The sequence below is a fragment of the Pantherophis guttatus genome, chromosome 8 (assembly GCF_059756535.1).
Source record: "Pantherophis guttatus breed Tessera chromosome 8, ASM5975653v1, whole genome shotgun sequence".
NCBI classification, from domain to species: domain Eukaryota; kingdom Metazoa; phylum Chordata; class Lepidosauria; order Squamata; family Colubridae; genus Pantherophis; species Pantherophis guttatus.
Window position 1 is genome coordinate 22,891,921 of NC_142070.1, and position 26,179 is coordinate 22,918,099.

The 26,179-nt window shown below is 36.5% G+C and overlaps 1 protein-coding gene across 1 annotated transcript in view; it reads left to right on the plus strand.

Annotated features, from left to right (window-relative positions):
* Positions 1 to 26,179, plus strand: part of TET2 (tet methylcytosine dioxygenase 2) — a 74,176-nt gene that overhangs the window by 46,393 nt on the left and 1,604 nt on the right. Inside the window, exons 2-9 of the mRNA XM_034442219.3 lie at positions 5,617 to 8,935; positions 9,587 to 9,677; positions 11,381 to 11,474; positions 12,187 to 12,395; positions 14,812 to 14,962; positions 15,744 to 15,833; positions 18,277 to 18,414; positions 22,683 to 23,043. Coding sequence (XP_034298110.1) covers positions 5,662 to 8,935; positions 9,587 to 9,677; positions 11,381 to 11,474; positions 12,187 to 12,395; positions 14,812 to 14,962; positions 15,744 to 15,833; positions 18,277 to 18,414; positions 22,683 to 23,043 — 4,408 coding nt within the window. The 5' untranslated portion in view covers positions 5,617 to 5,661. The remainder of the gene's footprint in view (positions 1 to 5,616; positions 8,936 to 9,586; positions 9,678 to 11,380; positions 11,475 to 12,186; positions 12,396 to 14,811; positions 14,963 to 15,743; positions 15,834 to 18,276; positions 18,415 to 22,682; positions 23,044 to 26,179) is intronic.

Sequence of the window (26,179 nt, forward strand, 5' to 3'; positions counted from 1 at the left end):
TTTGGCCCTCGGTCAATGCTATTATTTCTTTTGAGTGTAGTTAATGGGGCATTCTCCCACCTAATTCTCTTTTTGCTTAGCAGTCATTACATAGGTATGGTATACCACAGTTTTTCAAAACTAATCAAATACAAAAAGAAAAGGACAAGAGGTAAGGATTTTGTTGTTGTTGTTGTTGTTTTTCTTTTAGAATTCATCCTAGAATTCCCCTCCTTAACACTTTATTTTCAGTAGTTCCAGAATCTTCCTAAAGGAAAAGGAAGTATTAAACTCTAGTTTTATTCAAAACTTTATTTATTAAGGTTTTTTAAAGGAATTCTTTATAGAGCTTGCAGTAAAACATAAATATTACAACTGAAATATTTGATTAGTACAGTTGTCCTTGATTTACAACAGTTCATTTACTCACTTAACAAATGTCTTGCTTAGTTTAATTTTGGGCTCAATTGTGATTATAAATCGAGGACTACCACTGTAATACTATTTGGTTTTTTTTATTAAAGTAACTTAATAATGTAACTTCATTATACAGTATATAAACCCTCAAGATGTAATTTGTTTAAAGGAATTAATTGTGGAAAGCAGGAAATGATCTCCAAAGAGCAAAAGCTAGAAATGGATCAGAAATATTTCAACACCATTACAACTAGTGATAGCTCCTTGAAGAGGGATAGACCCCTGCTGCTTTAAGTCTCAAGGATTGAGGTACTCAATTCTCTCATTCATAATAAATTTCCAGATAAGAAGAGCCTTATTATAAACTGACCTAGGATTAAACCAGGGATGATATTCAGCAGGTTCTGACAGGTTCTGGAGAACTGGTAGCGGAAATTTTGAGTAGTTTGGAAAACCAGCAAATACCACCTCTGGCTGGCCCTAGAGTGGGGTGGGAATGGAGATTTTGCAGTATCCTTCCCCTGCCATGTCCACCAAGCCACACCATGCCCACAAACCCACGCCCACAGAACCAGTAGTAAAAAAAAAAATTGAATTCCACCACTGGATTAAACAACAGGAATCCAAGCCCAGGGCCTACAGTGGATTTATTGAGCAGGCATTGGGGTAGGTAATAGCTAGAAGGTAATAGCTGTGTAAAATATCAAATACACCTTTCAAATAATATCTCCCTCTACCATCACTACCAGAATGTTAGTGCCTGTCCAATTCACATTCTCTCCCCCTCCCATATCAAACTAACTCACAAACTCTGTCGTCCCTTCCCCAGATCCAGGGTTTCCATCAAACATCTATGGGTCATCAGTAGCTTCCAGAACTTTAGTTCATCTCTACTAGTAGACTCAGGGTATCTGTCAAAATCTATAAATAATGTTTTGATAAGCATTCTAAAGCAAGTTCAGCAAACTAAATCAGCCAACTAAAATTTAAAATAATCAAAGCATGCTAGGTCAGACTAAGGTGCATTTTAATACAATATGCCTCTCTGATTTCTTTCCCCAATTTAAAAATGTCCTATGTTTACAAGTTGTAATTTACATTTGTGTGCAATATTGCCTCCGATAATAATTCTATGGAATAATCTATTCTTTCAAAGTTTGCTAGAATTTATGCCCTCCTTGATATAAACCCCCCCCCCACCAATGTTTGTCATTCTCATATAATTTGTATCCAAGAATGACTGTATTCTATTAATTATCTCAGTTTCTATTATACCCCCTATATCTATCAACTTGTTCATAGTCAAGTCCTCTTAATTTAGCACAGAGATGCTATCTCATTATCATTCTATCTATCTTGATTTAATAAACAGAAAAAGAAAAAGTTATTGAAAGTAATATTTACCTTAACAATATGTCCCAAAGATGCTTTTTCAAGAGGCAACTGGACTTTCTGATTTTTCTTTGAAGACATTTAACTTTTCGTCCAAGAAGCTTCAGAGCTGAAGAAGCTTCTTGGATGAGAAGCAAAATGTCTTTTTCAAAAAAAAGAAAAACCAGAAAGCCCAGTTGCCTCTTGAAAAAGCTCCTTTGGGACAACCATGACCTGGATGATTGAGAATCTCCATATACCATAACAATACAATTTTATTTTTATTTAAAGTACATTTATTTTTAAGTGTATTGCTATTTTGCAGTCCATATGCCTCTTGCAGTAACTCAGATGGTTTAAAAACTTGATTACCATTAAGTTGATCCAATGCATTAGTCCCCTTGTTCACCTACAAAGAAAATTTTCAGAATGGGATTACTCCAAAATGTTATCTTATCATGCAGATAATAATCAAATGTACATGAATGAAAAATTGAATGAATGAAAACAAGTGAATGTTTTCAAAATACATCTTGCAGCTTTTAATACAGGAAATGTAGTCAAGCTATTGTTAAAAGTGAAGCCAATACCGTACTAATTAGAAGTCAAAGTTTCTATTTGTGCCAATGATTTTTTTTAACTTGATCATTTGTATTTCATAAAGACATTAATCTAAAAATATATGCTTAGTTATAAAGTTGAAAATCAAGGCAGTTAAATACAATGGTCATAATTTGCATATTGCAGGCCATTCTTTGCACCTTTCCATATCTGTGTGCTTTGACTCCCAGAATTCTCTGACTAGCCATTGTTCAGATGTTCTGGGAGTTGAAGTCCAAAGATAAGAAAGCTGTCAAGGTTGAGAATTACTGGTCTTATGCAAAAACTAGGAAACATCATTCTTTCCTGGAAATAATAGTACTTATTATTCATAACTTGGTATTCTTTTGTCTTAAATGATCCTATTTTTGGTGCCTTGTTTTTTCCCCCACTATCTCTAAACTCACCTTTATTTTTGTTTTGTGCTGTTCTCAGCCACTGCACAGTCCTGTTTGTATCTGCCCTCCTGACCGTTTAAAAGCTCACAACTGTCTTTCTTCTTTCCAAAGACTGCTGATTAGAGATATTGGCAGAGAAGTAAAACCCCATCCATTAGTTAATTACTCAATCAGTGAATTCCCTACTTCTGTAAGGGAATTCTTCTTCCCTCAACTATGAGAAACATAAACACACTGAGCCAGGAAAAAAAAATCAAACTGAAATGAATCAAGATATAACTGGTTCACTGCTTTCTACCCATGTATTTTGCTTGAGGGGATAAGGAACATACTAGGGACGCGGTAGCTCAGTGGCTAAGATGGTGAGCTTGTCGATCAAGACCATTGAACTGTTGGCAGTTCAGTGGTTCGAATCCCTAGTGCTGTGTAACGGGGTGAGCTCCTGTTACTTGTCCCAGCTTCTGCCAACCTAGCAGTTCGAAAGCATGTAAAAAATGCAAGTAGAAAAATAGGGACCACCTTTGGTGGGAAGGTAACAGCGTTCCGTGCGCCTTTGGCGTTTAGTATGCTGGCCACATGACCACGGAGACGTCTTCGGACAGCGCTGGCTCTTCGGCTTTGCAACGGATATTAGCACTGCCCCCTAGAGTCAGGAACGACTAGCACATATGTGCGAGGGGAACCTTTACCTTTACCTTATAAGGAACATGGAAGGGGAAAACAACTTTTTAAGGAAGATCTAGGATTTTCATTTCTAGAAAAAGATCTGCCACCACATCCTTCAAAATAATGGGGACCAACCAATAGGAATAGTTGCCCAGAGTCACTATTGATGATGAGATAAGCAGTATGTAAATTTAATAAATAAATATTCTCTCCTAACATAGAGATGCTTCATGGAACAGATAGCACCCCTGCTTCCTGCTCAGTATCTTCTCTATATATATCCTCAGTCAAAAATTAACACACCAATTACAAATGATATTTCTCCAACATATTGTCAATATTCTCAGAAAATTATTTACTCCGCTGCTACAAGATACCAAAGGAATATTCTTTATTTCAAATTGCATGGCCGGAGATCTCTACGCCTTGCCCATCCTCCATATTAAGAACTTTTTGGAGCAGAAGACGTTGCCAAATCATATTTCTTGGATTGGTAAAGTTCATTTCTCCTAAACTTTAGGATACAGAGCACAGCCACCATTGTTTGTCACCAAAACCATAAGGGAGTGAACCTAGCAAGTCTATAAAATGCAGACGACCTTTGTCCTTTCCTGCCAGTTTTGCCACAATACTCTGTCCAAGGTCCTGATTGATCCTACCTTGTCAAATTTGGAACCTTCTCATGAAGATTATCTTCAGTCTGATCTGATCTTGTGGAATATGCATCTGCCTTTTTCCTGTTACATTGCCTATCAGAAATGTAACACATACAGGTTCTTCTTCTGAAAACTCAGAAGAAAAACAAGTCATATTTATTGATCATGTTGGGAAACCTATTTGAGAGGAACTACTCATTGTCTGATGATTCTTCTTGAATAGAAAAAGCAAGGATTTTTATGTAATCATACTTTAAGTACCTTTAAAGAATTGTGTATTAATTTCAATACTGAGAAAGATATCTCTTTCTCAAAAGTAATCTCTTATCTCAAGAATTATTCTCTCCCTCATCAAATCCTATACTTAGATTGGATTTCCATGATCTCAGATCTCCATGAATATGGAGACATAAACCAGAGATTTTCTAGAATTTTTAAAAAAGATCTAGTAAGTACTCTATGCATTCATTGTATAAATATTTTAAAACGTAGGTGAGTGAAAGATGCAATAATCTCCACAGTGAAATCGTAGATGATAAAGGTGACAGAGTTAGCAAAGATGATGAAATTGACTCTTTTAATTTTTTTAAAAGATATCTAGCTTTGTTTCTCTTTGGAAACAAAAGACTTTTTTTTTTTGCTAAAAACTAAAAAAAATGAAGCATTTTCATTTTAAGTTTGGATGATTAGAATGATTTTGTAATTATAGAAATGGCTTGAAATCTTGTGAAATGTAAAATAAAAGAATGATGTACTATTATGTAATCTATCACACCCCCCAAAAAATTGATGTCTTTATCTTTCCTCTCTCTTTTCCCATTCCTTTTTTCTATTCTAACTTTCACTTCTTCTATATTTTTATATTATAATGAAATTCAATAAAATCCTATTACAAAAAAAAAAAATCCTAAGTAGGTGCATGTTAAATATACAGGGAATTCTAGCTACATTTATTTATCTATTTGTTTATTACTGATAAAAACTATTATCCACTCTTCTTTATAAACATAATTTCAAGATTTCACTAGTATGTTATGGTTCATAAGCAAATAATAGCCTTTTAATTCATTTTTCTGTGACAGCCATAGTGGAAAATAAGAGTTATCTGGCTTTTCACCTATGGAGGAACAATCTACCATGTACACAAAAGCTTTCTGTGTCGTAGCATTAGCCACCCATAAATATATGGGCCTAATTTCCTCAGCTGTATGGGCGGATAGATTATAAAATCAAACCATTGTCTTAAAAAAATAGTGGGATCTCAATTTTTCTTGTTTCTTATTCATATAACCTTAGTTGTCAAATTGCAGAGGAACAATCATGGGTACCTCCAGGGCTCATGAGTTACCTATCACTCTAATGTAATTTCTGAAGCAATTTTTGATATACAAAGCAGAGAACCATTAAAATCATATATACACTAGATGGCTATTTGAGGCATGCATGTTTGCATGCTATATACTGTAGATGTGATAAAGTAATATTATGATAGCCAAATAAACATGGCTTTCTCTCCCACTTCTTTCCAGATCCAGTAAGAGGATAACCTTGTGGATGGCCCTTGAGTAAGCCAGATGGAACAGGATAGAACTAATCATGATGAAGGCAATAGTTTAAATCCTTTTTTAATTCCACATCCTTCTCGTGTTTGCCAAGCAGAGCCTTTGTCAGTGAAGCTGCATAATGGAAACACAACAGCGGGAAAGATCTACAATGAACTGAATGGTAACCCTATGTGGCTGCATGGGAAGGCCAGCTATGGAATGAAGCATCCTGCAAAAAGGAATGAGAGTAATCGAATAAGCCCTGATCTTCTTCAGCAAAAGAAACATTGCAGCCGGTATTTGCCAAATGGTGGGATAAAACGCACTTTTAGTGAGCCTTCTTTGTACGGACTTCACCTGAACAAGAAGCTTAAACAAGATGAAGAAGTAAAAACAGGGCAAGATAGCTCATTCGCTGTCAGCAACCAAGCAGGTGCTTCTAATTTGTGCAGTGAGAAGAGTGTTGTGGGTTTTGGAACAGAACAAAGTACAGCTTCATTTCTTATACAGTCTTTAAGATGCAACTCTGGTGCTTCAGAAACTCCTCCAGCTCCCCAGATTCAGAATGAACAAGGGGATGAAAATAGCAACTGCCACAACAGGGACATTGACATGGCATATAAGAACAAGGCAGCTCCAATGCCTAACGGTGCTATAGTTTCTGCCTCTTCCATGGGAAACATGCATGGTAAATTCCTGGAAAAAACGTCGTCTCAGTATAATCCAGAACATGTTTTCAGTGGAACGCAGACAACTACGTCTTTTACAAATGCCATAAACACTCGGGCTATTAATGTGTTGACATGTGGCACATCACATTTACTGCATACCTCAGGGCAGATAAGTTCCGCTCAAACCTCAAACTCTGAGCTGCCTCAGGTGCTAGCTTCTGTAGCTACTGAAGTCCACAGTATAGAAAACTCCACTAAAGGATCCATCATACAAGCAAGCTCCAATTTTCATCATCCAGAAGTAATGAACTCAGAGCAGCAAAAGTCAGAAAATACCTACCAGCCACCTACAAACAGCCGTGTAGTTTCAGAAAACACAGGGCAGGTCCCCAGTCAGGATTTCTCACTCAATCCTTTCAACAATCTGAAGACTCATGATAGTAGCTCAGAGATTTTGTCACAACCAGGAGAAGAAACCGATGCTTCCTTCCAACAAGATTCCATGTTCAGGAATGATTCTTTTAATCTACCCCCTATTGCATCTTCTCCTGGGCAGGAAATAAACAGTGAGGCTTCAGAAGATCCTAGAAATATTTACAATCTAATAGAAAAAAATAACAGAGGGCAACCACATCATCAGGGAGAACATACAAAAAAAAATTCTGGCTTTTGCCAACAAACTCCCAGTTCTCAACAGGGTCATGAATACAAGATTCAGGTTTCACAAGCAACTGGGAGTGAAACAGATGTCAATCTCAGTACAGTGATATTGGGAATAAAGCAGCAAGATCCTAGTGAAATTCAGTCCAAACTGGAGTCTAAAATTCAGGATCCACAAAGATTAAGAACCAGTAAAGAACTGCAACATTTTCCACATCTTCTGAGCCAGATTAATCAGCAGACTACTCTTGATAATGACAAAGATCTGGTGAAAAATCACTTAGAGCAGTCACAAATCCGCTCACAAGCTTCTTGGATGAGAATGAGTTCCCCTCCCTTTAACCCCAGTGATTCTTCCCCAAAATCAAATGAAAATCTTTTGAGGACCATGCTTCAACTCCAGGCAAATTCACCTGAGCAGACACATCCAAAACAATATATTAGAGGTTCCAATGAATCAAAAGGAGTCATAGGGCAATCTTGCTACCAGAACATTATACAGGGTGAGCAAGTACCAGCACTATTCAAAAGTGAAGGAGCACAACCATCTCATCATTTTACTCCTGATTTGCAAATCCCATTCCAAAAACACTCACCACAATCCAAAAAGATGAATGATCAGCAGCAAAATTCAAGGCACTTTAATCTTCAACCACAATCTCAACTCCACCTTGAACAGACTTTGGAGGCACAGTTAAAGCCTCAGCACTTAGATCTTCCATTTGAAGATGACCAATTCATACATTCACAAATTTTGCCTCCAATACTCCAGACACAGCCAATACAACCACCACAGAATTCACAAGTAACAATGAACTCCACACAACAAATAAAAACCACAAAATTGCCACAAATCTTTCCCCGGTCAAGCAACAGCCAAGAACAGCAAGGGGAAAGAACATCCTTAAATCACCTAAAATTAGAAGAGTGCTTTGAAGAAGCAAGTAATTACTTCAAATCAGTTGAGTTCCCAGTACAAGTTCCCCAGACCAGAGTGGACCATATTTCAAATACAGTCAACAAAAACTCCCATTATAATCAGACAAATGATGTAATGAAGCATTCCTGCTCAAACATGCACTTGGTTTCTGAGAAAAAGGAAGATCCCATAAACACAGACCTCTTAACTCAAAATATGTCTCGCAACTTGCAGCACATGCAATATTATCCAAATAGTATAACTCCTAAACAAGATCTGCCCCAGGGCTTTCAGGAACAAAACCCTCCATCTCCACCAACTTCATTTCTACAGCTGCCCTTCCAGCAAACACAAGAATACTGTAACATGACTACCAACATGAATAGCTCACAAGCTAATCAGATTCAGCAAAGTTACTCATCCTACAATCAGCAAGCAGATCAGAGTCATGGCCACTGTCCTCCCTCCCAACCTCACAAAGATTTTCAAAAGCATGCTGCTATTAGATGGCATATCTTGAATAAACAAGCTAACCAAAATAAATCTGAGTCATGTCAAGCTATGGGCTTCAAATCTATCAAAACTGAAACTGGCTCAAAGGTGAATGCTTGCCTTCCTACACAGGTTGGACAGTTGGAAACCAAACCATGGAAGAAAGCAATTAAACAAGAGGTTCAGCACTTTGGATGTGAGAACATGCAACAAAGGAGTATCATTGAAACCATGGAGCAGCAGTTGAAACAGATTCAGGTCAAAACACCCTTTGATCACAAGTCTCTTACTATCAAATCACCCAAACATGTCAAAATTGAGGCTGCGGGACCCATTACAGTTCTGACAAGGAATTTTAATGGTGCAGATTTCAACAGCCATGCGGTCTCTTTAGAACAACAACCCATTCATTCTAACGAAAGAACACCAACCAAAAGAAGTGCTGGAACAGCCCTCAATAATTTCTTGGAATCACCTTCTTCGTTACTAGATACACCTTTAAAAAACTTGCTGGATACACCAGTCAAAACTCAGTATGATTTTCCTTCATGTAGCTGTGTGGGTAAGTTTTGATTACTATTATTTACAAAATAAATAATATAAATGCTGCCAATTTTTTATAGTTTATTAAGAAAGGGTACACGGTCGCTCAGTGGCTAAGACGCTGAGCTTGTCGATCGAAAGGTTGGCAGTTCAGTGGCTTGAATCCCTAGTGCTGCATAATAGGGTGAGCTCCCATTACTTGTCCCACCTTCTGCCAACCTAGCAGTTCGAAAGCACGTAAAAAATGCAAGTAGAAAAATAGGGACCACCTTTGGTGGGAAGGTAACAGCATTCCATGTGCCTTTGGCATTTAGTCATGCTGGCCACATGACTACGGAAATGTCTTCGGACAGCGCTGGCTCTTCAGCTTTGAAACAGAGATGAGCATCGCCCCCTAGAGTCGGGAACAACTAGCACATATGAGCGAGGGGAACCTTTACCTTTACCTAAGAAAGGGTAAGCTTCCCCAGTTTGTAATTTTTTAGTTATGTTGTTAAGATACATCATGCTGTAGAACAGAAACTATTATTAAATCTTACAGATATTTTATTTGTTGTCACCATTCATCTTTAATGTTTAGGTATACAGTATAGACTATACCAAAGCTGTGTGGTATAAAACTTTTAAAACATACTGATTAATCTTTTCATTTCTTTTTTGTTTTAAACAGAACAGATAATTGAAAAAGACGAGGGCCCTTTCTATACTCACCTTGGAGCTGGTCCTAATGTTGCTGCTATTAGAGAAATAATGGAAGAAAGGTAATGAATTAGAAAAGCATGCAGAGATTAAAATTTATCCACTTTTGCATGTCAGCATTTCTTCCAATCTCTGCATAAATAACACCACCATTGCAAGCCATTATAATTATTGCTAGGTTGTCTCTTCTAGCATTACTGATCCTGATCAGAGTCTGTTTAGTGGAGAATCACAATATTAGACAGCTCTGCTTCTGGCTGTCATAAGCTGCCCACTCCAGATAGATGCCAGCAAATGCCTACACGAACAGGCACTCATTGGCCTGCCCAATAAGATGGGCAGCAGCTGGATAATGAAATCAGTGGCCAGTCTTGAATGCATAGCATAGGCACTTTAAGAAATCTCTCTCTTGAATCACAACAAAATACAAACTCTGGTTTTTCTATTTACTTTGAAGAAGTAAATGAAGAGTAAGAAGAGTAAGTAAGAAAGAAAGAAATGAGCTTAATCAATTAAAGACTTATGGATATAAATTTCCAGTGCAATTTGAAAACTCATTAATCAATAACACACACTTTACCCAGTAGTATTCTATGATTAAGTAACAATGAGAGTGCTTGTATAAAACCTGTTTGATCTATCACAGCCTTTTCCAACTTGTGCACTCTCTGTATATGATGACTTAGTTGTCAGTTCCCCAGCCAATGTGGCCATTGGTAAAATTTCTGGGAGTTGAATTTTACATGCCTGAAAAATGACTATGTTGTGTTAAGCTCAAATGAATTCTGAATCCTTGCTGTTGTTTTCCTTCAATATAAAATGTTCTGTGCTTTGGGGGAAGCTTCATTTGCCACATTGAAACATAAACTCAATTGATCTTTAAGAAGCAAAAATGTAAATGTTCTTTTTAAAATATAAATGCATATTTTTTTTTAATTTGATTTATATGCCGCCCTTCTCCGGAGACTCAGGGCGGCTTACAGTGCGTTAAGCAATAGCCTTCATACTTTTGTATATTTATACATAGTCAGCTTATTGCCCCCACAAACTGGGTCCTCAATTTACCTACCTTAGAAAGGATGGAAGGCTGAGTCAACCTTGAGCCTAGTGAGATTCGATCTTATTTTAATTGCAGACAGCTGGTGTTAAATTACAGTGCTTCTGTCTGTTGAGCTAAACCAGGCTCCTATATTTAGTAAAAACTCAAAACATTTTTGCTTTTGAAACATTTTGATTTGGTTTGGATTTGCTATTTCTTTAAAATCTGGACTAAGCCAATTAAAATACTATGGATCGGGGTGAAATCCAGCAGGTTCTGACAGGTTCTGGAGAATCAGTAGTGGAAATTTTGAGCAGTTCGGAGAACCGGTAGTTGAAATTTTGACTAGTTCGGGGAACCGGCAAATACCACCTCTGACTGGCCCCAGAGAGGGGTGGGAATGGAGATTTTGCAATATCCTTCCCCCAGGAGTGGGGAGGGAATGGGGATTTTGCAGTATCCTTCTCCTGGAGTGGGGTGGGAATGGAGATTTTGCAGTATCCTTCCCCTGCCATGTCCACCAAGCCACGCCCACAGAACCAGTAGTAAAAAAAAAATTTGGATTTCACCACTGCTATGGATAGTAAATAACCTCAATACAAGAAAGGATTTTAAGGATTTAAAGGAAAAGTTTCCCGTGTTCCTATATGGTTTTATTTATATTTATATGAAATGCATGTTCTTATATTTACTCATTTCATGATTTGATTTTTTTTAAAAAAAAAGATATGGACAAAAAGGCAAAGCCATCAGAATAGAGAAAATTGTCTACACAGGAAAAGAAGGCAGAAGTGCTCAAGGCTGCCCTATAGCTAAATGGGTAAGAATAATCTCTACAACCTTATAGAAGATATTGTTCACTTTGATAGATATAATTAGTGCATGTTGGCAAAAATAAATCTTATTTTTAAGATTTAAAAATAAATCTATTTTTAAAGAAATCATGGGAGTTAATTCAGGATATATTTTAAATAAAATATGACAGATTAATAACAGTTCTATCTTAGAAATTCTATAGAAAATGTATACCAGGATGAAATTATTGTCTTAGGTACATATCCTTTAAAAATCTGTGGACCTGCAATCTCACTATGTTATATCTTTTAAAATTATTGGTTTATTTTATCTTGCCTTTCCAAATCTGTTATTAAAATTTGAAACTCACAGCTCACAGACCTAAAGTTGGAATGAAGTCCCACAGTTAATGAACTTTTGATACCACCATTTTATCATTCTTACCTTTGAATATATAATTGGGTAGAAGATATAATGATGGGCAATTAATCCATCTGGTCCGTTGTCTTTCTTAGCTCATAGTAGCTCTTTCAAGTTGTAGGCAGAGTCTTATCCAATCCTGCTTTGAAAATTCCAAACAAGGAAAGAAACTGCAAGCAGAACCGAAGAACTATGGTATGCAAAAGATACGGAGAAATCTGGTTTACCAAAAACTAGACAAAACCATAATGTGGCCTGCTAACCTTGAACGTAAATATTTTTTTACAGAAAAAAATATATTTTTGGTATACTTTCAGGTGATTCGTCGAAATGGAACTGAAGAAAAACTTCTTTGTTTAGTGCGAGAACGTGCAGGCCACCACTGTGAAACAGCTGTGTTAGTTGTACTTATCTTGGTGTGGGAAGGAATACCTCAGAGCCTAGCAGACAAGCTGTACTCTGAATTGTCTGACACTTTAATGAAGTACGGGACACTCACAAATCGGCGGTGTGCACTCAATGAAGAGTAAGTTAAGTATGTACTTCCTTCACCTCCAGGAAGTAAAATTTTCCTATAGTTTAAATATCTATGGCATAGATCGTAATAAACATAGTTTCCCTGTTCTAGCATACAATAAATGTGTTCAAACTGCAACTCCTAATGTTCCCAAAAGCATGGCCAGATTGGCAGACAGATCTGGGACCTCCTTTCGCTGTAAAAGGAGGGTACGTAGGCATGTGTAGTGCTCAACTTACAACTGGTCACTTAGTGACTGTTCAAATTTACAACAGACCCTCCAAAAAATATGTATGTACAACCTGGTTCCAAAGTTCCAATAGCCAGCTTCTCCCCCTGCAATCACGTGACTTCCTGACAGGCATTTGACAACTGGTCCACATTTATAGACATTTGCAGTGTCTCACAGTTGTTGTTAGTTGCGATGTCGTTTTTGACCCATTGCGACCCCATGGACAACGTTCCTCCAGGCCTTCCTGTCCTCTACCATCCTCTGGAGTCCATTTAAGATCATGCCAACTGCTTCAGTGACTCCATCCAGCCACCTCATTCTCTGTCATTCGCTTCTTCTTTTGCTTTTGTCTCACAGTACATGACCACAATTAACAATGTTTTTGCAAAAAACAAATATTTAATTTTCAGCAAAAATAGTCCATGGCACACAATAGATTCACTTAACAATTGTCGCAAAAAAAAATAATCATAAAATTGGATCAGTCATGTGATGAATGCTTTATGACCATCATGAGTTACAACCATAGTAGGCAGTTTTCATTAAAGTCATAAATTGAGGATTACCTGTAGCCCTCCCTGTAACCTTACAAAAGCTGCAATTCTTTTACAAAGCATTCAGTGAATAGAAAAGCCATCTTGTTTAAATAATTCATTGTTCATCCATTTCATGATCAATCCTATTCTGTTTTATCTCAACAGCAGTGCAATGGATTATACCCATTTTGACTGTGCAACAGTCAACAGACATGTCCATGGTACACGTAGCTCTTAGTGTTTAGTTGAAAAAAGTTAAATGTTCTTTCACAGTGGAATATCTGTATTTCTGCTATTTCTTTTCTCTCCATATTTTCTTTAATTATTTTCAGGCTTTATATTTTCCCTTATGGAAATGCCTTCAATATATTGCACGTAAAGCTGCATCTAAATCCACCTCCATGTATTTTCAGAAGTATGTCCTGATTAATGTCATAATTTTAATATATTTAAATAGCACTTTTATTCAGATTATCTCTCAATGTATCCTGTAATGAGACACAATACTGCGTATTCCCCTCCATGCTATTCTAGATGGTTCTCTGGCCCTTTTTTGTACATCTTAGAGCTGAAAATCTTGAGGGGAAAGAAAGAATGGATGAACATCAACCAATTCCACTTTTTAATAGGAATGTCAAATTTGATTTAGAAGAAGTATAAAATCATTCATTTATTAGCTCGTTTAGATTAGGGGTGGGGAACTATGGCTGTTTTATGACTTGTGGATTTCAAATCCAAAAATTCCTGAGCCAGCCATGTTCAGCACAGGAATTCTGGGAGTTGAAGTCCACAAGTCATAAGGAGCCATAGTTTCCCACCTCTAATTTAGAAGTATATCCTGCTTTTAGTTCAGGCATTGATAGTGCTTTCTCCTTCCATTTTCCCCACAACAATACCACTGTACATACATTAGGGCAAAAAGAATGACTGGTGCAGAGTTACCCAGATAGTTTCCATGACTGAGGTGGAAGTGAATCTGTGCCTCACCATGCCTAGCACAGCCTGTTCATCACTATACTACACTGGCTCTTAATTTAATTTAAAATAGCTACATTTCAGTAGTAATCAGAAGTAATTTATGATAAATATATGATATATGCAAGGAGCCTGGGTGGCGCAGCGGACTAAAGTGCTGTTAAGTAGCACTTAGTTGCCAGCTGCCTGCAATTACTGCAAGTTCAAATCTCACCAGGCTCAAGGTTGACTCAGCCTTCCATCCTTCCGAGGTAGGTAAAATGAGGATCCAGTTTGTAGGGGCAATAAGCTGACTTTGTATAAAAAGAACACCGCTTTGGGGGGGGGGCGAAAGCCCTACTAAGCAGGTATATACAAAAGTATGAAGGCTATTACTTAACGCATTGTAAGCCACCCTGAGTCTTTGGAGAAGGGTGGCATATAAATCGAACCAAGAAAGAAAGAAAGAAAGAAAGAAGGAAGGAAGGAAGGAAGGAAGGAAGGAAGGAAGGAAGGAAGGAAGGAAGAAAAAAAGAAAGAAGAAAGAAAGAAAGAAAGAAAGAAAGAAAAAAGAAAGAAAGAAAGAAAGAAAGAAAGAAAGAAAGAAAGAAAGAAAGAAAGAAAGAAAGAAAGAAAAAGTTTAAAATAGCTATGGTATATTGGCAGTATACTGATAACTCTTGCTAATATTTTTTTCCCTTAGACGAACCTGTGCATGCCAAGGATTAGACCCTGAATCTTGTGGTGCTTCTTTTTCTTTTGGTTGTTCATGGAGTATGTACTATAATGGTTGCAAATTTGCCAGAAGCAAGATCCCAAGAAAGTTTAAACTATTAGGTGACGATCCAAAAGAGGTAGGGTTGTCCTTCAATTATTTTTCCTGCAGAGAAATGGGGGAAGGGTGGGAGGAGAGGGAGGGGGAGGAGGAGAGAGAGAGAGAGAAACAGGGAGAGACAGAGAGGGACAGAAAAAGAAAGAGATAAGTTATAGTGATGAGATTTGGTACCAAAAGACTGGCAATGTCAACAGTCCATTTTTGTTTTCTTTAGTCTGGGTATTCGGCTTCAACTCTGCATTTTTTGTTGTTTTTATTTGTAAGTTTTAAACATTGCTCTTCTATATAAAGAATTCCAAGAACGGAAACAATACATAAATTGGATCAGTTTGGTTTAATATGGAATCACATTATTTAGAATTCAAATAAATATATTCAAATCCACCTCTAGTGTAGGTATTTTCAGTTTTTCCATTCTTGACAGATGTTGATTCACACCTTGCTTTTAAATATCCCTAGCGGATATCCCATTATTTCCCAAGATAATCTGTCATATTGCTGAACATTTCTTCTAATTTTAAGCCAGAATCTAGTTTCTTGCAGTTTTTATTCACTGATTCTATTGCTTTTTAGAACAACAGAGGACAACTGCAGCTTTCATTATCTACACAAAAGTCCTTCAGATATTTGAAAACAGCTATCATTTTGCCCCATGCTCTTCTTGGGAAATAGTTTTATGATCTGTTGAATCACATTACACTGAATGAAATAACCATAAGTGTTTTCAGAATTAAAGCTATTAGCTAAAAGTAGTAATTAACTGCTAATGAATGAAGTTCTTTTTAAAAAAAAAAAAATAGGAAGAAAAACTAGAATCCAATCTGCAAACTTTGTCAACTCTGATGGCACCCACTTACAAGAAACTGGCACCTGATGCCTATAACAACCAGGTGAGTAAAGAAAAACCAAAATGTTTGATAACAATACTAAGATTCGTTGCTTTATTTTACCAATGTATAAGTCTCCCAAGACTTTGAAAGAAACTACAGCACTTATAATGTAGAATTCATTTATGAGGCTACATGTTTCAAACGATCTAAACCCCAGAGCTCACTGTAACATCATTGCAAAAAAGACATTAAGAGCTGTGAATCTTGTTTTACGAAGTTTTCTCTCTGAAAACGCTATACTTCAAACTACGAAACTTTTGCCAGACCTATACTTGAATACTGCTCACCTGCCTGGAACCCTCACTGTATTTCTGACATCAATACATTAGAGAGGGTCCAGAATTTTTTTTACTAGAAGAGTACTCAAATCCTCTGCTCAAAATAAAATTCCCTATACCACCAGGCTTGAAATTTTAGGCCTTGATAGCCTCGAACTATGCCGTCTACATTCCAACCTAAACTTAATTCATAAGATTATTTACCAAAACGTCCTACCTGTAAATGAGTACTTTAATTTCAACCGCAATAACACAAGGGCTATCAATAGATTCAAACTCAATGTAATTCGCTCTAATCTTTATTGTAGGAAATATAACTTCTGCAATAGAGTAGTAAATGTCTGGAACACTATACCTGAGCCTGTTGTTAGTCTCTCTAATCCCCATACCTTTTACCTTAAACTGTCTACCGTGGACCTTTCATGTTTTTTAAGAGGTCCATAAAGGGAGCGTGCATAAGCGCACCAGCGTGTCTACCATCCCTGTCCTACTGTTCCCATTTATATGTACTTATGAACATATATATTTATATGTGTTTATGGCTATGTTTTGCTTATTTATTTCCTTTTATTTGTGCCAATTTTTTTTTATGTGTCCATGTCTATGTCTATACTGTTACTTGTTTCCTTGTACTTGTTGACAAATAAATAAATAAATAAATAAATAAATAAATAAATAAATAAATAAATAAATAAATAAATAAATAAATATTATTTTACAATAATATGAAAAAATTAGAAATGGAATGCTGCAGTGGCCTAGAGGTGGCTGTGAGTTCGATCCTAGGTACAAGCAGTTATTTTTCTCCCTGGGCACACTGAGAATATATCTGCTGAACAAAACTCTGCATTGGTGACAGGAAGGGCATCTGGCCAGTAAAAATACTGCTATCTCTATTCAGTTGCCCAGACTCCACCCCGCAAGGGATTATGGGGTCATTAAATAAAGATGATGAAACAATTAGAAATAAACAAAAATTAACTGGTTTTGTTTCTGGCTACTATGGTGTACAATTATATCAGAAAGGTAAAAATTATGTTTCTTTATAGCTTTTATCATGGAATCCACATTGATGAAACATGGCTTGTTAAAGAAGCACAGTAGCATATTGTACATATAATAAAACCATTATTTTCAAGTCACAAAGGCTGCGTTTATATCAAAACTAAGTATATGATTGTTTTAGCTGATCTATAAGCCCAAACCTCCAGGATGAACAAATTGGAAATATCCATACATGCAACCCTATGATTCTATGATTTAGCACCTAGTATCAAATTGACACTGCATGATTGGTTTGCTATCATTGGAACTAGAGAAAGGAACATTGGATTGGTCTTCCTTGGGGCATAACAAAGTGTGAAGACCTTTCACAGTTCTGAACTGAAGAGATTTCCGGCGGTGACGTCAGCATGCATGGAGGGAGAGAACGGGGCTCCGTTCTTGTAGCTCAAATATTCCCAGCCAGGAAGCCTAAATAGGCACTATCAATCCTGGAGAGATTGATAGAAAAAAGAGGAATCTCCAAGGACCTTGGGGGGAAAAGCAATTGTCCTGAAGGTTCAGGAGAAACCTCTTAATTCTGGCGGGGGAAAAAATCAGCCATTTTGGCTGGCCCAAAGCGCTGACAGCTGAGGAGTAGGAAGCGAAAATTGAATCAACAGATCGCATTGGTACGAGAGGAGGCTCAAAAAAAAGTGAGATACAGTTATATTGTGGAACGGGGGAGCAGAGAGATTGAGACTCCAAAACCAGTGGCAGAAACATAGCCAAATAAATGCGGCGACTAAAAGGAAGAGGACTGGAAGAAAGAACTTTGACAAGCAGTGACTGTGGTGAATTAAAGTTGGTGAATTAATTAATGTAATGTTGGTGAATTAAATAATATAAATACAAGAGGTCCTTGGTGCTCTCTGAGTTTGCTTATTTTCTTGCAGACGTTTCATTATCCTAACTAGATAACATCATCATTGCCAGTAAGGAGTGCTGTTTGCTGTCAGTTTATATTCTGGTAACTTGCTTGAGGGTGTGGGTGGTCTTAGAGATTCTTTGGTTGGGCTGTTTACTGATGGTTCTTTTGCAGTTCCTTGATTGGGGTATTGTTTGCTTGATTGTTGTCTGAAATTAACCTTGGAGTTAATCTATATAAATATATTTGTGTCTAGATTGAATATGAACACAGAGCTCCTGAATGTCGCCTGGGTTTAAAAGAAGGTCGTCCATTCTCAGGGGTCACTGCCTGCCTGGATTTTTGCGCTCATGCTCATAGAGACCTACACAATATGCAGAATGGTAGTACATTGGTAAGTCAGCGATTCACCAAGCCATTACTCATGCACAACCAACTTCTTGCATTAAGTTCCTTATTTTTCATAATCTCTATTTCTATTAAGCTGGCACATGATGGCTACCAAGGAAAATTGTGAAATATTGCATCAGTATGAATGCAAATCCTCTAGGCTTTTAATTTTTTTAAAAAAATGAGATTCTCAAGGTTAATTCTTACACTCCTTGCTCCTGTTTGCCTTCTTGTTCTTTTTTTTAGTACAATGAAATAAAGTGAAATTGGAAACTTTAAAATATATAATTTTGATTGGCTTGTGTATTGCAGAATGTATGCATTGGAGTCCACAGAAATTTTGCTGTCAAGTTAGTGCATTTTTTTTTCAGACTTACAAGATTGAAGCCCTTTGATAGAAGTTCCACGTGCTCATAAAGAATATGTTATCTACAGTCATGTATTCATCTCATTTCTCATACATCCCTTTGGAGATCCAGCATGATGTGGCAGTTAAGGCATCAGACTAGAAACTGGGAGAGTGTGAGTTGTAGTTTCATTTTAGGCTCAAAGCCAGCTCAGTGATATTAGGCTAATCACTTTCAGCCTAGAAAGGAGGCAGTGGAAAACCACTTCTGAAAATTCCTGTTAAGAAAACTGCAGGAACTTATCCAGGCAACCTCCAAGATACGTGCTGGGACTGAAGAAAATAATAATCTGTTTTATCTGTTGCCTTTCCTTTCCATTTTCCCCCCAACTTTGCCACGCATAATCCTTTTTTGCTAATTCATCATCTCTTTACATCTCATGCCTAGCATTTGTGACTTTCTGTTTGCTGATTATTGCCTCAAAGGAGTAATCAAAATATATATTCTCAAGAGCTGATTTGTTCTTACAATCTATTGTATTTTAGTAAGTACTCCAACTCCATAATCCAAAGGATTTTTCTTGCTGCTTCTTACTGTTCATCTTTCAGAGTCATACATTATATTAGACCATTCCTTTAGCTATTCTGATCTTTGTTGTCATACAAACAGCCTTATCCTTCATAACCTTGTCTAAATTTGTAATTGCCTTCCTCCCTAGGATTAATATCCTCTTTACTTCTTCACTGCACTGTACATCTTTATCTATTCTTGAACCCAAGAAAACAAAACTATCTACCATCTTCACTTCTTCACCATCAACTGTAAGTTCACTTAGCATTCTGGTTGACGCTATTTTTTGCTTTTCTGATATTTAACATTAACTCAGATATTTCACTTTCTACTTTTTCTTTTATCATGGACTCTTCTGCATCTTTCTTACTTGGGCTGACAAAGTGTTATCATCTGCATGTCTCAAGTAGTTCATTTTTTATCACCAATTTTTATTCCAGCAGACATACCTTCTCATCTTTTTTCTATATTATTCAGCATCTTTCTTTTGTCCTAATTTTTCCAGCAATCATTCTTTTATATACATATTTCCCTCTTCTACTCTACTCATCTTCTGATATATTAACTATATGTCATACTTTCTTTTCCTAAAGTCATTCTACTCTCACTTTAATTTCATGTCTTCTTTTTCTTCCATGCCTATTTGTCCCATGATCTATTCTTGATATTATCAACATATGAGTCATCCCATATTCAGAACCTTTTATCAGTCTTATATCCTTCTCTCATTCAACTTTTTATCATAAACAATCACCTCAATGACCATTTTAGATTTACATTCATTTTTCTATGTATGTCCTTAAAAGCTCATAGTCACCAAATAGACACTATTATTTATTTTTGAGTCCCTGAATAACCCATATTATTTCTATACTTTCTTATCTTATACTATCCATTTATTCCTCACCAATTTCTTCTGGAATCTATTTATCCAAAATGTTGCATTTTTTCCCCAAAACCCATATTTGATTCTTCCACTACTATCATTTATTGTCACCAATCTATAGATTCATATTTCCATAGACACAACAATCTAGATGAATTACATTTTGATACATTTTTTTCCTTTCATTCCTAGTTAAGCCTATGGTTTCCATTGTCTGCATATATCAACTTTGATCCACAAAATCAAATTTTCTTCTTCAATTACATCCTCCCTCTTTTTCGCAGTTTTATAGACATGCAATATAACTATGCCATAGTTATTATTTGTTGGGATAATAGATTCTCCACTGTCATTTGATCCTTAATTAAAACTTTCACATAACATTTTTAGTTAAATAAAGAATGTGTAGTCAAGGTTATTTTAGTCATATCTATTTCTTGTACAACATTCTCTACTAATGGTAATGGACAGAATTAACCAGTTTTGGCCAATATGCTATTTGTAGCACAAACTTGCTCATTCCATTACATGCAAACTACAGTCTCTAATGTAGGGACTGCTTTATAAGCCAGCATATTATCATATGCATTGTATCAGCATTTAACATATTTTATATTTGATACAGAATTTTTTAGTGCCTTCTATCATTGTGTTTGTAGTAAACACAAATTTATTTAAGTATTAATAAGACCCATTCTGATCCACAAGTTTCACATTTCTAAAATATCCAGTTAGATATGCTTAATTTCCACTTAGGCAATTCTGTAAGATTTCCTCAGTTAATACTTCTTTTGTTATATGTTCCAGTTGTATGTGTCATTCTAAAAAGAGGAACTCATTCTAGCACTTGAGATAAACAGACTTCCTTGGTATGGCCATGTTGTCATTTCTAAACCTACTCATGAAACTTCATTCTTTCCATTAAGGAATTCTTCTGACGTGACAATTTCATTATATGGTTTCCAAATTTCTCCATATATTATTCTCGAAAGCCATATAGAAGTGGTTTGCCATTTTCTTCTTTCAGCTTTGTTTTAAGTTCCTTCTCTTAGGTGGGCTGGCTGAAGAGAGCTGAGAAATCCATTCATTTGCTAAGGTGAAATTAGTCATTTCCCAAGGCAATGTAAAAGGAATACAATACTGATCTCTTGAGCATTGGTTGCTAGATATATTCCCAAAGTGCTACTTCTAGATTGATCAACAAATTTGAAATCCTGCAATCAATCATTCCCTTACTGATTGACATATTTTAATTTTTGTTTTGTATTAACAGAAGTTTAATAGGATTAAACTGAAAAGACCATTCCCTCTTCAGCAATGATTAGTAACTTGTATGCTGATGTGAATGTGTATGTAAAGAAGTACACCTCATGTAAAAAATTTTTTTTTCAATTTTAACATATGTGGACATATCAATATTTTACTTCCATTCAAGCAGCATATAAAAGTAAAGGTGGCACAGCTGAACAAAAACATGAAAAATTGACTTTATTATTTATTACATTAAATTATTTGCAATTATTTATTAAATAAAAAAGATAATGCCATTCACTTCTGTAGAAAAACTAAGTTGGCTCTAATATTTGGAAGAAACAACCCCGAGTTGCAAGGTTTTTTATATATGAAAATTTATGACATCAACTGCCGAGATGATTTCTGTTCCTCCATGCAGGAATTTTTCCATTGTGCAATTTATGAGGGACTTCTTGCATGCACATCCCATTTCAAATCACCTCACAGCATATTAATGGAATTTAGATCTGGGCTTTGGCTGGCCATATCAGCATCCTCCATTTCTCTTCTTTTTATCCATTCCTTGTGGATTTACTCACCAATATTTTCCCAAAGCTGTGTCATCAGTTCATGAATTTTATCACTGGAACTTTTATTTCTCAGGAATATTAGGTGCTCCTAACATGAAAAAGATGCCAAAGCCTTCATTTTATACAAACATACATAATGTACAAATAGTAGTGAATACAGATGTTTATATAAAGTAAAATAAAACTACTACTAAAACTACTACTAAAATAGTAGTGAATAAAGATGTTTATATAAAGATGACAAAATGGAGTCCATAATGCCCCTAGGTGGCGCTCGGTGACCTCTAAATGTTTGGGTTTTTTTTTTTTTTTTAAAGGAGAAAAGTAATGAAAATGATGGACTTTTCTAGAGAACAAATCCCACAAAACATTCTTACCTGGTCTAGATTATTTTAGATTGCTATATTTTTAAAGAGTTTTGTTGTTGTTGTTTTTAATGGGTTATTGACCCCTGAAGAAACTATTGAAAAATAGAATATTTATGGTTAAAAATAATCCAGGTATAATTTAATTTGACAAGCTGCCTCTCAGGAAAAATTAACACTGTGACTTTAAGGTCATGAATGATCACAATTGTTTGTAGGCCAAATTTAACCTTGCGTCATTTGTCGGTCCAAATGTGTCTTCCGTCATATTATTTTAACAGGTCTGCACACTAACCAGAGAAGACAATCGTGAAATTGGCCAAACACCAGAAGATGAACAATTGCATGTGCTACCCTTGTATAAAATATCCAATGTAGATGAGTTTGGAAGCGCCGAAGGTCAGGAAGAAAAAAAGCGAAATGGTAGCATCCAGGTTCTTAGTTCTTTTCGACGAAAAGTAAGGATGCTGGCTGAACCTGTAAAAACCTGTCGGCAAAAAAAGTTGGAAGCCAAGAAAGCAGCAACAGAGAAGCTGGCCTCCATGGAAAATGGGACTAACAAACATGAGAGAGAAAAACCAGCCTCAGCACGTCAAAAGCAGGTCAATGCAGAAGCATCAGCTCATAGCAAGCAATTAGCAGGTATGTTTTTAGTAGGCATTAGCTATGATGTCAGCTCTGTCACATGTACCATATGGGCTATTTGTACTTTGAACATGAGACTTATGAGACAGGATCACGTTGAAATAAAATTGTATGAAAATGGCATATATGTCTTAGCATGTCATTTATTCCCCAATATGTGATTAAGCAACCAGTCTAGGTTTAAACCCTGCTACAGAATCATTGACTTGAGTTGAATCACAATGCTTTCACTTTGTTGTTTGCATGTGAAAATGTCAGAATCTATGGCAAAATGAGAGGCTTATTTAGAACCAGATGTTTAGATATAAAGTCAATTGCATTGGAATCAGTGGGCCTTTCATTCCAGAGCAAGCAACAGTACATTTACACTGGAGAAGGAGGAATGTTGATTTTAGTCCAAGAGCATTATACAAGAAGAAGGTTAAATAATTGCTGTTCTGATCAAATTGAACTATGGGGTGGTTGCTATTTCAATTTTAAAATATGCACATGAATGCATTGGTGGCATTTTTTGTTCCAATGCACTTATCTAGTTGAGTCCATGGAATCAGTTCTTCTCGTAATGAACCAAAATGTTTTCTTATTTTTCTCAATTGTGTTTAACAATGTTCTATGTATAATAATGTTAGCAAATTTCTACACAAGTAGAAATCCCTCAGGGATATATGTTGGAACTGGCACTTCTTAACTTTTAAATGATTCTTTTAAATAAGCAGTGAGGTGGCCAAGTTTGCTGATGGTATTAAACTACTCAAGATTTTAAAAAAACCCAAAAGTGAGTTGGATGTATCTTCCTTACAGTAGGAATTTGATTTCAACAATAATTAACGAGAGAAGATTTATATCTAAAACAGAAAGGAGATCTATTTACAGGAAAAGTCTATCACCTAGCTAGCTACATCCTACCAAAAGGAGAATCCATATTTCCTCCATGATTGGAAAACTGGCTGAGAGGAGAGAAATAACTCCTTAGATCAGCAATCATTTTAAGTATAGTATATGTAAAAGATAAAGAAGGGACAGAAAGCAAATTCTTAACTTTCTTTCTGCAGCCAATCCCTTCTATATTCATGAGATGCTGAGGAATTAGGGTTTCCAACAAAGTGTCTATAAAGAACTTAAGAAGGATATCTTTTGGGTGGACAAACACATGACAAATGCAATTTAAAGAGGTGCCAAATAATGCATATTTTGACAAAAATCTTACTTAACATATATATTGATGGGGTCCCAACTAACCAAGAAAAAAGATTTTGGGAGCACTGTTGATTTAATTAATTAATTTAATTTAATTTAATTTATATGCCGCCCCTCTCCGAAGACTCAGGGCGGCTCACAATACATTTTAAAAATAATTATAAAAAAACATTGAAAAATTAAAAACATTAAAAACTCATTCACGCCATTCATGGCTGGATCTCGCCAGATCACAAGAGAGAGATCAACGGCCCCAGGCCTGCCGGAAAAGCCAGGTCTTCACCACTTTTCGGAAGGCCAATAGGGTGGGGATGGTCTGGACCTCAGGAGGTAACTGGTTCCAGAGAAGGCCCTCCCCCGCGGGCCTGCCAGCTGGCATTGTTTAGCTGATGGGACCCGAAGGAGACCAACTCTGTGGGATCTTACCGGTCACTGGGAGCTATGCGGCAAAAGGCGGTCTCGAAGATAACCTGGGCCTGAGCCATGTAGGGCTTTAAAGGTAATAACCAACACTTTGAATTGTGACCAGAGACCAATAGGGAGCCAGTGCAGCTCATGGAGAATTGGTGTAATGTGGGTGTATCTAGGTGCACCACAACAGCTCATGCGGCTGCGTTCTGGACCAACTGTAGTCTCCAAACACTTTTCAAGGGTAGCCCCATGTAGAGCGTGTTGCAATAATCTAACCGTGAGGGCATGAGTGTCTTGTCTGGGTTAAGTGATAGCTGAATGAAGATGTTGACACAATATGTAGCTGCTTTGGGGGGGGTGTGAATCTATGCTGGGGATTATAATCATAATCATAAGTTTATTTGTCAAGCATATATAAGATAACAGTAAAAGTATAAACATAATTTGAATACATGAAAAGAGTAAGTAAAAAAGAATATTAGGACAGGGATGGTAGGCACGCTGGTGCACTTATGCACGCCCCTTACAGACCTCTTAGGAATGGGGTGACGTCAACAGTAGACAGTTTAAGAAAGTTTTTTCACTCATAACTGAAAAAGTATATAATGTTTGGGGGGAGATGCAGAAGGGAGCAATCAAAACCATCAAGGTATTCAAAGAACTTTTTTATGAGAAAAGACTAGAATATTTGAAACCCTTTTGTTGTTATTGAAAGGGGACATGTCAATGTGTATAAATTATATATATGGCACCGAGAAAGTAGAAAAGGAGGGGTTTTTTTATTTTGTTTTGTTAACTTTCACAAAGCTCCTGGGGCAGAGCTCATCTAATATAGCTGATTGGCATGGGGTTTACAATAAACAAAAGAAATGTTTTTTAGTACAGTTAACCATTCAGAATTCATTAGGCATAGTGATGACTGATCATTGGATGCCTTTTAAAGATAAAAGTAGAAATGTTCAATACTTGGAACAAAATGTACAAAGGTGCTTCAGATCTGATATTTGGTACCTTCAGAAGCTTAAAGGAGTCAAATTTTTACCTGGGCTCTTAGAGCACCAAGTAATTGTGCAGGCTCCAGAAAATACATGGTTGAGTTGAGGGAACAAGGGAGTGTAAAAGTTTGATTGCACTCTACTACTGCTTCCTTCTATCCTTTCTCTGAGCCTGTTTGACTATATACCCAAGGAAAGAGAGGGCTTCTTTAAAAAATTTCCAACAGGTACAAGGACAATACTAATGCCAGATTTGAAGCACCTTTGCTTACATCAGAATTCAACTATTGCACATCTCTAGAAGGGCTTTGAATACATGTTTCAGATGAGTACCTGTGTTATTTTTTCACACCTGCTTCCAAGCCCTCCTAAGATATCTGGGAAACAAAATAGTGTCAATATTTGAGCCTTGGCCTGATTCTTCAAGGCTATTTTTTTTTCCAGAGAGGAAAGATGCCCGCAACATTCATATCTGATCTACAGTAATTTCCCATATCTCATATTTGTGGCATCATTCAATTGTACAAACT